Source organism: Drosophila montana, unplaced genomic scaffold, assembly GCF_035044405.1.
Source record: "Drosophila montana isolate Dmon_TW-CO22-7 unplaced genomic scaffold, ASM3504440v1 contig_3848_1, whole genome shotgun sequence".
Classification (NCBI taxonomy): Eukaryota; Metazoa; Arthropoda; class Insecta; order Diptera; family Drosophilidae; genus Drosophila; species Drosophila montana.
Window position 1 is genome coordinate 4297759 of NW_026998720.1, and position 12796 is coordinate 4310554.

A 12796-nucleotide genomic window follows, 5' to 3' on the forward strand; every position below is an offset into this window, starting at 1 on the left:
TGGGCATGAATAACATGTGCACAACAGAGCAAAACTGGTAAATGCATATTTCACTGTTTCAATAAATATTAATATAATAAAACGTGGCGTATATTAACGCTCCATTTCTCAAGCAACGATAACGTTCTCTGAGCTCAATACGATTTTTTATGAACTCCAAAAATTGTTCACACCGCTTCATAGTTATACTCATTACTTTTGGGAGTTACCCAGATGTATTCCTGAAATCTATCCTATCTAAAATAATTATAATTTCGTTGAAACTCGAAAGTTGTTGCTATTCAGATTTATTAGTATGGACTTTAATTCGGCAGACAGAGAGACAAGGTCGGGCTACTGGCATACGAATATAAATATTTTGAAAGAGGAATTGCTAGGCTTTTGGGCAGAGCTTTTTAAAAATGTGCCCAAAGCATTAACATTTTATCGGGACGATTAGCGCATATTTCGTTTCAATGAGAATACGTTATGTGTACATATATTATATTAAAAAAAGTGGGTACAGGTTAATCTGCTGTGTGTTTAACGACAATGCGGAAGATATTTATATAAATAATTAACGCCGTTTAACGCTAGTCCATTCGCCATCGTCGCCGGCTTTATTTTCTGCAAAGGAAAAACAAATTATATTAATTTTTGTGTATTTATGATATTGGATTATTTAAAACTCACCCTTGTCCTGTGCCTGTTCTCGCTTGGGTGGGGCTTTCTCCTCACGTGGAGATGGAGCAGTACGCCAATTACCACCACCTCCACCAGCACCACCAGCAGCACCACCTCCGCTGACGCCACCACCGCCTTCCTTAGGTCCAGCACCGCGCACATCGCGTCTCTCACCAGTCGGACGGCGATTATCACGATCGTTCTGACGTGGCGAATCGCGCCAGTTGCTGCCTGTTTCACGTTGGGGCTGATCATCGCGACGGAAGCCACCGCGATCATCGTCACGGCGGGGTCCGTCGTTTCGCCGGAAGGAATCACGATCGCGGTCACCGCCAAGACGGTCGGAGCGCTCACCACCACGACGCCACTTGTCATCGCGGCCAGATGGAGCACCGCCACCACCACGCTCAGCACGTTCCATCCCAGCACCCGGTCCACGTTGCGATTCTGGTTCGCGGCGCACACGCCAAGACGAATCAGCACCACCATCGTTATCCTTGCGCTCTGCGCGCTCGGGGCGATCGTTGCGATCATTTCGATCATTTCGATCATTACGATCATTACGGTCGTTACGGTCATTACGGTCGTTACGGTCGTTACGATCATTACGATCGCCGCGATCAGTGCGTTCATTGCGATCAGTTGGAGGAGCATTACGACGCCACTCGCTGGCACCTCCGGCTGGTGCAGCACTGGGGCGCTCAGCCCGGTCGGCACGTGGACGCCACCCATCACGCTCCTTTTCGCTGCGCTCACGCTCGACGGCGACTTCGCGGGCGAGACGTTCGCGGTCTTCCAGGATCTTGCGTTCGGCTTCCTCCTCCTTGGCACGCTGTTTTTCGTATTGCTGGCGACGTTTCTCATCTTCGGCCTCACGTTCCAAACGACGTGCTTCGGCTGCGGCGCGCTCCTCAGCTTCGCGAGCATGTCGTATCTCTTCCTCCTTGCGGAAGCGTTCCTCCTCCTTAGCACGCAGATATGCCTGGCGGCGTTCCTCCCGACGACGCACCACACGATCAGCCAGACGCTTCTTGCGTTCCTCGGCGAGAGCAATTTCAAACTTCTTAAGCTTCTCCACGTAAAGGGAAGCACGCTCCTTTTTGAGTGCATCGAGGTACTCATCGCGATCGGGGTACATGCGCTTAAGGCGATCCTGCTGACTGACAGCATCCTTGCGTTCGGCAATTGCGTTCTCAATGCGAGTTTGTTCTGTAGCCTCCCAAAATTCTTTGTCCTTGACATTCTTCTCGGCCAGATATTTCTCAAAGAGCGGTATCTCCTCGATGCGCTTGGCACGCTCAAAGTAATCAATTTTCTTCTCTTGCGACTTAAGCTTGGACTGCAGCTCCCTACGTTCTCGCTGCAGCTCCTCGCTCTCACGCATCGCGATCTGCTCAGCATCGAGCTTTTTGATGCCTTCCTCGTCCAGCTTGGATAGCATTTTCTTGCCGTGTGCAGTCTGTGATATTTGCTGCACCTTTTCCTTAAGGCTCTTCTCCTTGATGGCCTGGATTTCGTTCTCGTGACGCTTGCGTTCGCGCTCTTCTTGCTCCTGTTCCAGTCGTTTCTGTTCGGCCAGCTTCGCTTTGCGCGACTCCTCCTCGTGGCGACGCGCCTCTTCCTCTTCACGCGCGTTGTTCTGCTTCTCAATAAACTCTTTACGATCTTCGATGATCTTTTGACGCTGCAGAATGCGCTGATGCTCTCGATCCTTAATCTCATGATAGTGCTGTACCATTTGGGTGCGCAGCTTGGCTCTCTGATCACGCTCCCGATTTGGATAGACAATGGACACGGCTCGGGTCAATACAGTTGACATGTTGACTAATTGCGAGCGGATCTGCTCTGATGGCATCGACTGCAACGTCGGTCCATCAGGACGATATTCGCGCTGACTCTCAGTTAGATCGGTGCCAAAATAAATGCTGTTGCGCTGGTGATCGATGCGTATCTGCATGTCGTTGTGACGGACAGACTCCACCAACAATTTCTCCATCTCGAAGATGTTGCAGAAAGGCGCCAGCTCAAGTAGTCGTTTGAACTCGATGCTCTCATAAACTTGTGAGATTTGGCGAATCAGACGCATAATAGTCACATCCTTTAGCGACTGAATGTATGGCGTAAGGAGTGTATTCTCTGTTTCGCTGCTCTCAATGGTGTCCACAATAGACTGAATGCGTTTGCATAGGTTGAGTGGATTAAAGTCCACCTCGAGCCAGTTGTACAAGTTTCGGAACTCGTCCGACACTAAATTCGGCACATTCAAACGCACCTAAAGGAACAAATGGTAAAACCAATACTAAACAACAATATGCAAGTCTATTTACTTACAACTTCACGAATAAGGGAGACACGTGTGGGTGGTTGGGGTAGACCCAGCAACACAGCCAGTTTCTGTGCCTTTTCAAGTGGGCTCTTATCCGCCTCGATAAAGCGATCAAATTCCGGATGCGCTGACGGCAATGGTATCGATAGCGTAGCCAGCAAAACATGAGCTGCCATACGCTGCAGATCATCCTTGGTCAAGTTCTTCTTGAGCTCACGCGTCAACTGAAATAGTTTGAGCAAAGCGGCTGCATGGAATAGCTGATTACCAGCCTTGCTAAATACCATAGCTAGCTTCTGATAGTAATTGGCCATGGTTTTGGGCACCGGCGTCTTCTTGGACATGGCCATCAGGCCGTGAATGTCCTCAATTGCCTTGTAGGCTTCCTGCCACAGTTCCATCTGAATGGCCGAGTCCAGCAGGTAGAGCCTGGTGTCCAGGCACAGCTGCTGCGTTTCGACCTTATTAATAGAAACGCCCGTTGTTTGATTGCTGCTCTTACAAATGTCCTCAAGATGCTTGCGCAGCTTGTCGCACAAGCGCCGGAATTCGCTCTTGCGATTGTACTTCAGGCAGAACTGGAAGGCCATGCGCGCAATATCATGATAGAGTGCTTCGCAATGCGTGTTCACGCGCAGCAGCTCCAAGCATTGGCAGTAAGATTCCCACAAGAATTTGACCCATGGCAACAAAATGGTGCGATCCGAACGATCCTGGGCATCTTCGCCGCAAACGGCGCTCATCAAGATGCTCTCCGGTGTCGCAATGTTATCCAGATCATCCAATTCCAGCACCGCGACGGCGGCCGATGATTGCGCTTGAGCCGCCTCAGTGTGCTCTTCGGCCATCTTCAAGTAGCCGCGTATCACATTTTCCAGTGAGTTCACATTGACCAGCTGGAACATGTTACGGTATTGGAAGAGACCCTCCTTCGCGATATGCGACTTCTTGAGCTCCACGCACAAGTACAGGTACTTGAACATGAGCGGCTCAATGACCGTCTCCGAGTAGGCATAGTTCCACCTCTTGTTGCGGAAAACCTCCTGCAACGTGTCCAGGGCACGCAAAGGTTTTCCCACCTCAATAAATTCTTCACAATAGAAAGAGAAAGAAACGGTTTCAAATTGGCATTCACAATAGAGCGTGTGTCACTTTTGACATTTCGCTTTGGTCAGCTAATTCGCTGCCGCATGGAAAATTTTCATGCACTTACCATTGGCTCGTTTCAGAGCATTTTCAGGACGTTGAGTGTAACGTGCCATTTTAACTTGATTACAATTTAATGCACTGACACTTTAACTTGTATTTTTCACTATGATTGGGCAGCTATGAGGCTTGATGTAGCAGAAAATTTATAAAAATCTTCAGCTCGCCTACGTGTGCCTCCGAAATTTATGCAAAATGACCGAGTTGATGTTTGACAGAGTTGCACGTTATCCGTGCAATCGATAGCTCATACGAATATATCGATATTTTGACAGCTAAATAAAGAAAAAACAACAAATGCACATGCTAATGCTCATAATAATATTTACAATTTAGAAAAAATGACAAAGTTATGGAAAAAATATATACTTTGGTTTGCCCAGGAGCACGTTGACTTTCGCGTCGCAGAGTTCGAATCGCTTGTTAAATTGTTTGGCCTACAATTTCGAAATTTGTCGGAACATCGTTTGGTAACTAACAACGCCTTCTCGATTTGAAAATCATTTAATAAAATAAATATTTGATAGAAACCTTTTTGGCTAGTGGAGTTTCCCAATGATGAAACAGCACTGCAGTACGCCTCCCGATCGATTGCACTGCGGTCTATCATCGAGCTATTCTCGCACGCGCACACGTTACCTGAATTCCATAGACGTTTACGAGCTCACGTGGACTTGCATCAAGAACCGCTTAAAGAGTGTTTCAAAGCGGAAAGTTTTAAGATTACTGTAGAAACATACAACAAGCACTTTAGCCAACAGGAAAAGGTTGAAAAGATCGAGACCATGGACTATCTTCCAATCGAAGGAACAGTCGATCTTAAGAATCCACAAGTCGAGTGGTGGTATCTGGAGTTTTGGGGCTTGGATCCTACTGCTGTGCCTGTTACACCCGAAGATATTCTCTTTGGACGCATGATGGCCCAGGGCCAGCGACATTTAATTAAGCAGCTTTCGCTAAAGCAACGCAAATTCATTGGCAATACCAGCATGGATGCACAACTCAGTCTTCTTATGGCCAACCAGGCAATGGTGCGTGATGGGGACCTGGTTTTTGATCCGTTTGTGGGCACCGGCTCGCTGTTGGTGAGTGCCGCGAAATTTGGAGGCTATGTCCTAGGCGCTGATATTGACTTTATGATGGTGCATGCACGCTGCAGGCCCAGTCGCATATCTCAAAAAGTGCGCGACAAAGATGAGAGCATACGCGCCAACCTCCAGCAGTATGGCTGTGCGGATCGCTACATGGATGTGTTGGTCGCAGACTTTTCGAATCCACTCTGGCATAGACGCATTACCTTTGATAGCATCATCACCGATCGTAGGTACACCGATTGTTGACTAGCTATTTAGTAGAACTTAAGTTTATTTATTTATTGTTAGCTCCATATGGAATACGCGAGGCAACTGAAAAAGTGGAGAATAAGCTTAACCCCAAGGAGAATACAAGAACGGCAACCATGGCGCATTATCCCTCAACCTCACATTATTCCCTTCAGCATTTATATGCAGATCTGCTGCAGTTTGGCGCAACACACTTAAAACTTGGCGGACGACTTGTTTGCTGGCTGCCCTTTCACCGGTGCGTACGTTAGTCTCCAAATCCAAGCGAATTAAAGTTTTTAATTAAACCTGCTTGCAGTGAGGACTACAGCGAAACAATGCTACCTCAACATACACATCTGCGCCTAGTAGCCAACTCGGAGCAACAACTGGCAGGCAACACAGCGCGTCGTTTGCTTACTTATGAGAAACATATGGAATACATTGAAGAAGCTAGCTCCAGTGACAGTGTAACACAACTCGCTACTCCGTCTACGCAGGAATTTAGAGACCGCTATTTTAATGCAAACGGCGCACTGGAGTCACGTCAGGAACGCCGCATGCGAAAAGCGGCACTGCGAGAGCAGGGTCGCCAAGAAATGGAAATGCGTGGTAAAATTCACAGCGATGGGCGTGCTAAGAAATGCGAGTTAAACAAAGCTCGGTTCAACTAAATACTTTACTAAAATACACAAAAACATAGGTATATATTGTTAATTTGTGACTCGTGCCTGTGTTTGTTCTTGCACACAACATTTAAAAGTCTTCGCAAAGCTGTCCAGCAACGCTTCAGTCGCCTCGGACATGCTGATGTGCCGTCCCAGCTGCTCGCTGAGAGAAGTTACACCTTTGCCCTCAATTCCGCAGGGCACAATGTGATCGAACCATTTCAAATCAGTCGAGCAGTTAAGGCCAATGCCATGTGTTGTGACGTAACGCGAACCGTGTACGCCGATGGCACAAATCTTACGATCGCCCACCCAAATGCCCGTATCCTTCGTGGTGGTCGCATTTGCTATGCCCATTTGACGGCAGGTTTCAATCACAGTGCGCTCCAGCGTGCCCACATACCAGCGTATGCTTGGCGTGAATTGACGCAGATTTACAATTGGATAGGCAACTAATTGGCCGGGACCGTGAAATGTAATCAAACCGCCTCGATCTGTGCGGTGGAAATCCGCGCCCAGCTTGCGCAGTCGATCCTCGTCCTGCGATGTGTAGCCTTTGGTTCGTATGCCTATGGTGTAGACGGGATCATGTTCCAGGAGCAGCAGAAAATTACGAAATTCCGCATACTGCGAGACATTTTGTTTTGCCAGCTCTTCTTGCAACCGCAGTCCAGCTGCGTAACTTTGGCGTCCAGCGCGTACAACAGTTACTATCGGCTGAGCTGTAGGCATTTTGTTTTGTTTACAACATGTGGGTCAAATTACGTGCGTCAAACTAGCGTAGGTCTCTGCGTCGATATTTCGAAGTTGGTTCCGGAACCGGAATCATCTAATGATGTTTTTAAGTACATAATCAAATAAATCTTGATGGAAAATTGTACAAAACAAAATTATTCACAGCCTATGTTCTATGTTCATTTGTTTTCGAATTTTAATATGGGCAAATAGATTCTCAGTATTTATTACATTTTTTAATTCAGAGACAATGATTAAACGCTATCACCTATCTAACCTTCGAACTATCAAAACTATCAATATTTATTGGGCCGTGCTTAAGATATTTGTACAACAGTGGGACAAACCCCGTTGCCCTAAAAGAAGTCTTTCTCTTGAACCCTAATATCTTTTGTCAGGTATAATCCCCCATTGTTAAAAATATTTTAAGGCTGAAATCAAACAATTTATGAGTATAGACAGCTACCATTTGATTTTATTTTACAATTCTGCAATAAAAATTATTGTGTTATGGGCTTAAAAAAATAAATTGATGCGATAAATTGATGCCAGCTCCAGATCCAAAAATCGACTCTAATGATTTAGTTCAATTTAGTGACTCGTTTGGTGAACTATTCTTGCAACTCTGTCGTAAGCTAATTTTGCCAAAATATAATAGTTGTAAGCATTTCCATTAAGAATGGTAAGTGATATACCAGGCAAATATAAAACTAAATTGTAAAAAATTGTTTTGTAGTTTTCATTGTTACACAAAGAGGAAAATGCACACGACAATGCACTCTGGGCATGCGCCTGGGGACGCGACCCGGAGCCGGCTAGTGACGACGGGGAGGATGTGGTAGAGGAAGAAAATCCTTTTGATTTTGACAAAAAAGAGAGAAAACCAACGGATTTCATTGTGACCGGGGGTCTGGACGACCTGGTGAAAGTATGGGATGTACGTGAAGATAATACACTGAAACTGCGACACAAGCTAAAGGGACATGCTCTTGGTGTCGTGTCCGTTGCCGTGAGCTCTGATGGTCAAAGTAAGCGCTAGTCGATAATTCAAAGGATAATGTACAATAGATATTTTCACAGCAATTGCCAGCAGCTCGTTGGACTCCAGCATGTGCCTTTGGAATGCCAGGACTGGCGATAAGAAACATATGTTAACATTCGGTCCAGTTGATTTGTGGACGGTGGGTTTCTCGCCGTGCAACAAGTATGTCATTTCTGGCTTAAACGATGGCAAGATCTCTATGTACAGCGTGGAAACTGGAAAAGCCGAACAAGTGCTGGATGCCCAGAATGGCAAATACACTCTCAGCATTGCATATGTATGTATACAAGTTGTTTATCTTGGCGGAAACTACTATAAAGGGTATTTGTTACATTTCTAGAGTCCTGATGGCAAGTACATCGCAAATGGCGCAATTGATGGCATCATTACCATCTTCGATGTGGCTGCTGGCAAAGTAGCGCAAACGCTTGAAGGCCACGCCATGCCTGTGCGCAGCCTTTGTTTTTCGCCAAACTCCCAAATGTTGCTAACCGGCTCTGATGATGGACACATGAAGCTGTACGATGTGTAAGTTAATTTCTTTCTTTTCAGTCAAGCAGAATACTTTAAAGCTATCCAAATTTCAGTGCACATTCCGATGTGGTTGGTACACTTTCTGGCCACGCCTCCTGGGTGCTGTGCGTCTCCTTCTCGGAGGACGGCAAGCACTTTGCCAGCTCGTCCAGTGATCGCAGTGTAAAAGTCTGGGATACAGCGGAGCGTAAATGTCTGCACACCTTTAATGAGCACACAGATCAAGTCTGGGGAGTACGCTACAGCCCTAGCAACGACAAAGTAATATCAGCTTCAGAAGACAAGTCTCTCAACGTTTATAACTGTCCATCCAATGCCATTGTGTGATCCATAAGAAGCGCAGTCGCAGTTTGTAAAATAAAACATAGTTTTAAATTAATAACAAGTATTTTAACTATTAAGACAATCGATTTTTTCGAATTTGCATTCTAACTAAGTTTTACTATCATCGTCCACTATACTTGGCTTATCCTGTATAAGTTTTGGTTTAGATTGCGTCAACATTTTGTCCTTGTATTTCTGATCAGGTATATAGACGCTAAACGTCTTGAAATAGTAAAGTATATTCTCTACAGGAAAAGTGAGTTAGCCTTTAGCATTCAGATACAGATAAAGTTCGCTAAACTTACCGACGTGCGACTCCTTTATTTTGTATTCATTCGCTATTTTCTTAGCTGTCCACTCTTCGGGATCTAGCTGATGATCGTTGATAAACTGCAGTGCCTGCCGCAGAGTGCAACGGCCTTGTGAGGTGCGTGTTGGTTCCATATATCCATACTCAAAATCATCGGGTGTGGTGCGCTCCAAAGGCAGCGGTCGTTCTTCTTTGGTAGCGGCTTCTTGACGTTCCAGAACTCGTTGAATCTAATTACATTTTAACATGGTTATATTAAATAGCTCGTAGCATGAATTTTGTTTAACCCACAAATTGATCCTGCGATGTTACATAAACATCTTTTAGTCGTGTGTCCAAGCCAGCGTCCTTTGTGTTGAGTTTGTCCACAAATTTTGGATCCACTACAGATAGAGAACAAGTCAAAATGCGTACAAAACATATTCTTTTAGCTGGCAGGAGTGCTTACATTCCAAAGTTCTTTCCATGTCGCGCAAATTGGACTCATATTTTGGTGCCGGTGTCGGCTTTTCGCGTTCCAGCAAGCGATGTGCACGATTCTCAACATTAAAACGATTAGCTTTGCGTGCCACCATAGACATGGCCTTGCCCATTTTTAAATAGTTTTATTTTAATTAACAATTAAATTAAATTTATTGGTTTCTCTGCCCAAAGCTCAAGCAGCTGTAAAACTGGTGTATTTGTAAACATAACCAACAAAACAAGTGTTGGAAAAGTACCGATGCAGTGCTGCGAAGACCAAAAAGATGTGAGTGCTGTAAACAAACAAAAACAGACCGATGGTACGGCGCAGAAATTCTAAAAGAATTATTTATTTACTCTGAATAACTTAACTAAAATGATGTCGCTGCGCTGCAGCTTAAAGCTGTGCAGCACGAGAAGCATTCAAAAGCTGAGCAACTGCTATCAAAGCACGAAGGCTAAGCGTGCCGAGCAGGCGGAGCGGGTGACACGCTATAGCGGCGAATTTCCAGAAAAGCTGCTCACCAAAAAGCAAAAGAGTGCCCCCCACATGTATGTGGCCAATGCCCAGATAGCTCAGCAGATCAATGATTGCTTGGAGCCACATTTGAGGCAAACCAAATGTGACACTGTGCTGGAACTGAATCCCGGACCGGGTCACTTTACAAAGCATTTGCTCGACCGGGAAACACAGTTTCGTAAGATCATTCTGATCGAATCGATGGAACACTTTATGCCCCGTCTACAGGAGTTGCATGCGTTGTATCCGGATCGTGTCAAGGTGCGGCACGGCGATTTTGTTTCACTATGGAAGCTGGCATTCATGGATAAGATGGACAGCGGCACGCGCCTGGTCGATTTGCTAAGCGACGCACCACAGCGCGCATTTAACGAAGGCAAGTGATTTTCTGAGCAATCCTTAACATAGAAGGCAGCATCTCCGATCCCATTATTGTATACCTTATAAGAAATCAATCTGTGGCTTAACATGGAAACAAGTATTGCTGATCAGTTTTATGTATGAATATGTGTTTAATTTCTGGCACTTCGATTAACTATTCTATACGGCTTCTTTTTGCAGATGTTAACATGCTTGTATTTGGCGCCGTGGGTTCCTATCCGTTCTTTAAGCACTTGATCAACTCGATAATATTCCAGACGAGCCTCTACAACTGGGGACGCTGTGAAATGATTCTGGCGCTGCCGCCCCCAATTTATATTGTGCGTATTGCTACATGCTATACCCTTTCCAATTCCTTATCTATACTATTTTTATAGCATTTGACCTGCTCGAATGAGATCGGTTATCTGATCTATCGCTCCGCCTCGGTGCTGTTTCAAATACTTTTCGAGCATCGTTTTATAGCCAAGTTGCCACGCGAGAGTTTTCTACCGGTACAGGCCGAATATAATATAAGCAAAGGCAGCAAATTGGCTAAGGTCAGGTCCATTAATCCTGAGTATTTGTATTTAGTTAAATTTGTGCCGCGTCGCAACCTGCATGAAATATGTCCAGTTCAGGATCTGCCTGCTCTATGGTACTTTATCAAGCAAAATTTTGTGAGTCGACGCAACCGCATTATACCCAATTTAGAGTGAGTTCGCTGTAAAGCTACATGCCATGCACTTAACAATTGAATTCCCTCCAGGAAATGGGTACCCGGCTGCGGGCCTCGGCTGATAATCAATCAGAACGCTTTGGAAAACGTCTCACCCATCTATGCCGATGAATCCACTCAGCACTTGCCGCAGTACACGATGCAGAGCACCAACATGAGTAGCCGCAATTATTATCCTGGCATTAACATATACACACAATTTGGTGATCTGACACCAAGTCAAATGTTGACTCTATTCACGCAGTTTCGGCAATGGCCGGAATACAGTGAGAGTTCGTTTCTGGCCTCCATGGAGAACACGTTGCTTAAGCTGGAAACAGTCAACGATGAGCAGAGCTTGGAGGATGGCGTAAATCTGCTCGAAGAGGATGATATCAGCAGTGAAAGCATAGATGAGCTCCTTGAGGTGACAGACGAGCCTGCTCCGAAACAGATAAAGAGTCGTAGGAAAATCAAATCACCCGTTTAAATTCGTGAACATCTCGCGATTAACATATATATAAGTAGTTGTTATTGTTGCTATCAACTAAAAAGTTAAAAATCATGTTGAGTATATTGATTTGACCCACTTTCAGGGCGCAGCCGAGCAACGCCCTTGAGTGGATAGGCGACTACCGCGTGCGCATTTCTCGGCCAGCTCAATGTGGTAATCGGGCGGAGCCACTGGTTGGTTGGGTTCCTGTTCGGAAATGCGCGTTTCTAGCTGCATGGACAGCTGGACACAGTCGACCATCAGAGTCTTTGGATTGACGCCCAGCACATAGGTGTATTCCTTGTTGGGGCAGGGATTGTTACTGTTATTGACGTTACCAAACTCAAAGCATTTATCGCGTATCAGAAAATGACCATCTTGACGACAGGGATTGCTAACGCATTCGGGTATGATCTTTTCCTTGTACAGCACCAGCATTTCGGTCTCATTGCATGGGCCTTGCCTGTACGCCGGATAGCAGGCATCGGTTTCCGGATGATAAAGCGCCGCTGGTAATGTAATGTACATGCGTTATAATTGAATATTGTTATTATGTCATTGCTCACCTGGTGCGCAATCGCATATCCAGTCATTAAGCTGATCTCCAGGGTACAAGAGTTGATAGCGGGCGCAGCGAGCGGGCGAGTAAAGCGGCTTGCGGCCCTAGAGAGAGAAAGAGAAAGAAAGAGAGAGAGAAATTGTGCGTAAATACAAGGTTTTGTTTGTGTTTAATGTTGATTTTGCTCGTCTTATCAGCTGAGAAGGTCGTGTTGATCGTTTACCTCCAGATTCATTTTTCTCTTATCGATGTCCGCATCCTCCACATATGCTATTTGAGCACAGCCCACACCAATGACAATCAGAAACAATGCACAAAATAGCAAAAAATGCAATTGGAACATTTTTGCTTGTTTTGATTAGTTTCGACTCGATATGCAAATTAAAACGCCTCTCAGACGGTTGCTTTGGCGCGCGCAGCTGGAATCTCGTTTTGGTCAAAGGGTTTGCTGGCGATTTTACGTCCAGTCCCCACAGCGAAATACTTAAAACTGAGCTATGGCTGGGGAGCGCTGAGCAGCAGCTTTAAGCTGAGCTACAAGCATGTGTTAGTAT

General features: G+C 45.6%; 7 protein-coding genes across 8 annotated transcripts; 3 read left to right on the forward strand and 4 right to left on the reverse strand.

Moving 5' to 3' along the window:
- Window positions 1-271: 271 nt before the first annotated feature.
- On the reverse strand, window positions 272-4344 carry eIF3a (eukaryotic translation initiation factor 3 subunit a). The gene is made up of 4 exons (XM_064696635.1): window positions 4203-4344; window positions 2995-4079; window positions 673-2935; window positions 272-606 (listed from the first exon to the last, which is right to left on the reverse strand). The coding sequence occupies exons 1-4, from the start codon at window positions 4249-4251 to the stop codon at window positions 557-559; spliced, it is 3447 nt and encodes a 1148-aa protein (XP_064552705.1). The 5' UTR covers window positions 4252-4344; the 3' UTR covers window positions 272-556.
- Window positions 4345-4529: 185 nt separating this feature from the next.
- Window positions 4530-6234, forward strand: LOC135438345 (tRNA (guanine(10)-N2)-methyltransferase homolog). Of its 2 annotated transcripts, none has more exons than XM_064696638.1 (4): window positions 4530-4665; window positions 4723-5515; window positions 5578-5776; window positions 5837-6234. In XM_064696638.1, the coding sequence occupies exons 1-4, from the start codon at window positions 4537-4539 to the stop codon at window positions 6189-6191; spliced, it is 1476 nt and encodes a 491-aa protein (XP_064552708.1). In that variant the 5' UTR covers window positions 4530-4536; the 3' UTR covers window positions 6192-6234. The 2 variants fall into 2 exon arrangements, with proteins under 2 accessions (XP_064552708.1, XP_064552709.1); XM_064696639.1 differs by having other exon boundaries at window positions 5578-5780; window positions 5837-5975.
- Lipt2 (Lipoyl(octanoyl) transferase 2) lies at window positions 6178-7033 on the reverse strand. Its single transcript, XM_064696644.1, has one exon. The coding sequence runs from the start codon at window positions 6915-6917 to the stop codon at window positions 6231-6233; it is 687 nt and encodes a 228-aa protein (XP_064552714.1). The 5' UTR covers window positions 6918-7033; the 3' UTR covers window positions 6178-6230.
- A 416-nt stretch (window positions 7034-7449) lies between these two features.
- LOC135438348 (superkiller complex protein 8) lies at window positions 7450-8881 on the forward strand. The gene is made up of 5 exons (XM_064696641.1): window positions 7450-7602; window positions 7657-7948; window positions 8001-8239; window positions 8303-8490; window positions 8550-8881. The coding sequence occupies exons 1-5, from the start codon at window positions 7600-7602 to the stop codon at window positions 8821-8823; spliced, it is 996 nt and encodes a 331-aa protein (XP_064552711.1). The 5' UTR covers window positions 7450-7599; the 3' UTR covers window positions 8824-8881.
- On the reverse strand, window positions 8865-9821 carry LOC135438352 (protein NDUFAF4 homolog). Its single transcript, XM_064696646.1, has 4 exons — window positions 9579-9821; window positions 9422-9513; window positions 9126-9360; window positions 8865-9065 (listed from the first exon to the last, which is right to left on the reverse strand). Exons 1-4 carry the CDS (start codon window positions 9721-9723, stop codon window positions 8929-8931), a joined length of 609 nt encoding a protein of 202 aa, XP_064552716.1. The 5' UTR covers window positions 9724-9821; the 3' UTR covers window positions 8865-8928.
- Window positions 9822-9870: 49 nt separating this feature from the next.
- mtTFB2 (mitochondrial transcription factor B2) lies at window positions 9871-11755 on the forward strand. The gene is made up of 4 exons (XM_064696640.1): window positions 9871-10488; window positions 10674-10813; window positions 10871-11187; window positions 11242-11755. The coding sequence occupies exons 1-4, from the start codon at window positions 9969-9971 to the stop codon at window positions 11678-11680; spliced, it is 1416 nt and encodes a 471-aa protein (XP_064552710.1). The 5' UTR covers window positions 9871-9968; the 3' UTR covers window positions 11681-11755.
- Window positions 11676-12730, reverse strand: LOC135438351 (uncharacterized). The gene is made up of 3 exons (XM_064696645.1): window positions 12466-12730; window positions 12250-12346; window positions 11676-12192 (listed from the first exon to the last, which is right to left on the reverse strand). Exons 1-3 carry the CDS (start codon window positions 12583-12585, stop codon window positions 11783-11785), a joined length of 627 nt encoding a protein of 208 aa, XP_064552715.1. The 5' UTR covers window positions 12586-12730; the 3' UTR covers window positions 11676-11782.
- Window positions 12731-12796: the final 66 nt, after the last annotated feature.

What these genes read in the sequence shown, in the direction of transcription:
- eIF3a (XM_064696635.1), bottom strand. Translation starts at nt 4,251, where the DNA reads ATGGCACGTTACACTCAACGTCCTGAAAATGCTCTGAAACGAGCCAAT. An exon ending in TGCTCTGAAACGAGCCAATG is followed by an intron (nt 4,080 to 4,202) that starts GTAAGTGCATGA and finishes TCTATTGTGAAG; the next exon opens with AATTTATTGAGGTGGGAAAA. An exon ending in AGAACAGGCACAGGACAAGG is followed by an intron (nt 607 to 672) that starts GTGAGTTTTAAA and finishes TTTCCTTTGCAG; the next exon opens with AAAATAAAGCCGGCGACGAT.
- LOC135438345 (XM_064696638.1), top strand. Translation starts at nt 4,537, where the DNA reads ATGACAAAGTTATGGAAAAAATATATACTTTGGTTTGCCCAGGAGCAC. An exon ending in ATTTGTCGGAACATCGTTTG is followed by an intron (nt 4,666 to 4,722) that starts GTAACTAACAAC and finishes AATATTTGATAG; the next exon opens with AAACCTTTTTGGCTAGTGGA. An exon ending in TGCTGGCTGCCCTTTCACCG is followed by an intron (nt 5,777 to 5,836) that starts GTGCGTACGTTA and finishes ACCTGCTTGCAG; the next exon opens with TGAGGACTACAGCGAAACAA.
- Lipt2 (XM_064696644.1), bottom strand. Translation starts at nt 6,917, where the DNA reads ATGCCTACAGCTCAGCCGATAGTAACTGTTGTACGCGCTGGACGCCAA.
- LOC135438348 (XM_064696641.1), top strand. An exon ending in CGTGAGCTCTGATGGTCAAA is followed by an intron (nt 7,949 to 8,000) that starts GTAAGCGCTAGT and finishes ATATTTTCACAG; the next exon opens with CAATTGCCAGCAGCTCGTTG. An exon ending in ACACTCTCAGCATTGCATAT is followed by an intron (nt 8,240 to 8,302) that starts GTATGTATACAA and finishes TTACATTTCTAG; the next exon opens with AGTCCTGATGGCAAGTACAT.
- LOC135438352 (XM_064696646.1), bottom strand. Translation starts at nt 9,723, where the DNA reads ATGGGCAAGGCCATGTCTATGGTGGCACGCAAAGCTAATCGTTTTAAT. An exon ending in CATGGAAAGAACTTTGGAAT is followed by an intron (nt 9,514 to 9,578) that starts GTAAGCACTCCT and finishes CTCTATCTGTAG; the next exon opens with TGGATCCAAAATTTGTGGAC. An exon ending in TAACATCGCAGGATCAATTT is followed by an intron (nt 9,361 to 9,421) that starts GTGGGTTAAACA and finishes AAATGTAATTAG; the next exon opens with ATTCAACGAGTTCTGGAACG.
- mtTFB2 (XM_064696640.1), top strand. Translation starts at nt 9,969, where the DNA reads ATGATGTCGCTGCGCTGCAGCTTAAAGCTGTGCAGCACGAGAAGCATT. An exon ending in ACAGCGCGCATTTAACGAAG is followed by an intron (nt 10,489 to 10,673) that starts GCAAGTGATTTT and finishes TTCTTTTTGCAG; the next exon opens with ATGTTAACATGCTTGTATTT. An exon ending in CGCATTATACCCAATTTAGA is followed by an intron (nt 11,188 to 11,241) that starts GTGAGTTCGCTG and finishes AATTCCCTCCAG; the next exon opens with GAAATGGGTACCCGGCTGCG.
- LOC135438351 (XM_064696645.1), bottom strand. Translation starts at nt 12,585, where the DNA reads ATGTTCCAATTGCATTTTTTGCTATTTTGTGCATTGTTTCTGATTGTC. An exon ending in AGAGAAAAATGAATCTGGAG is followed by an intron (nt 12,347 to 12,465) that starts GTAAACGATCAA and finishes TTCTCTCTCTAG; the next exon opens with GGCCGCAAGCCGCTTTACTC. An exon ending in GATATGCGATTGCGCACCAG is followed by an intron (nt 12,193 to 12,249) that starts GTGAGCAATGAC and finishes TTACATTACCAG; the next exon opens with CGGCGCTTTATCATCCGGAA.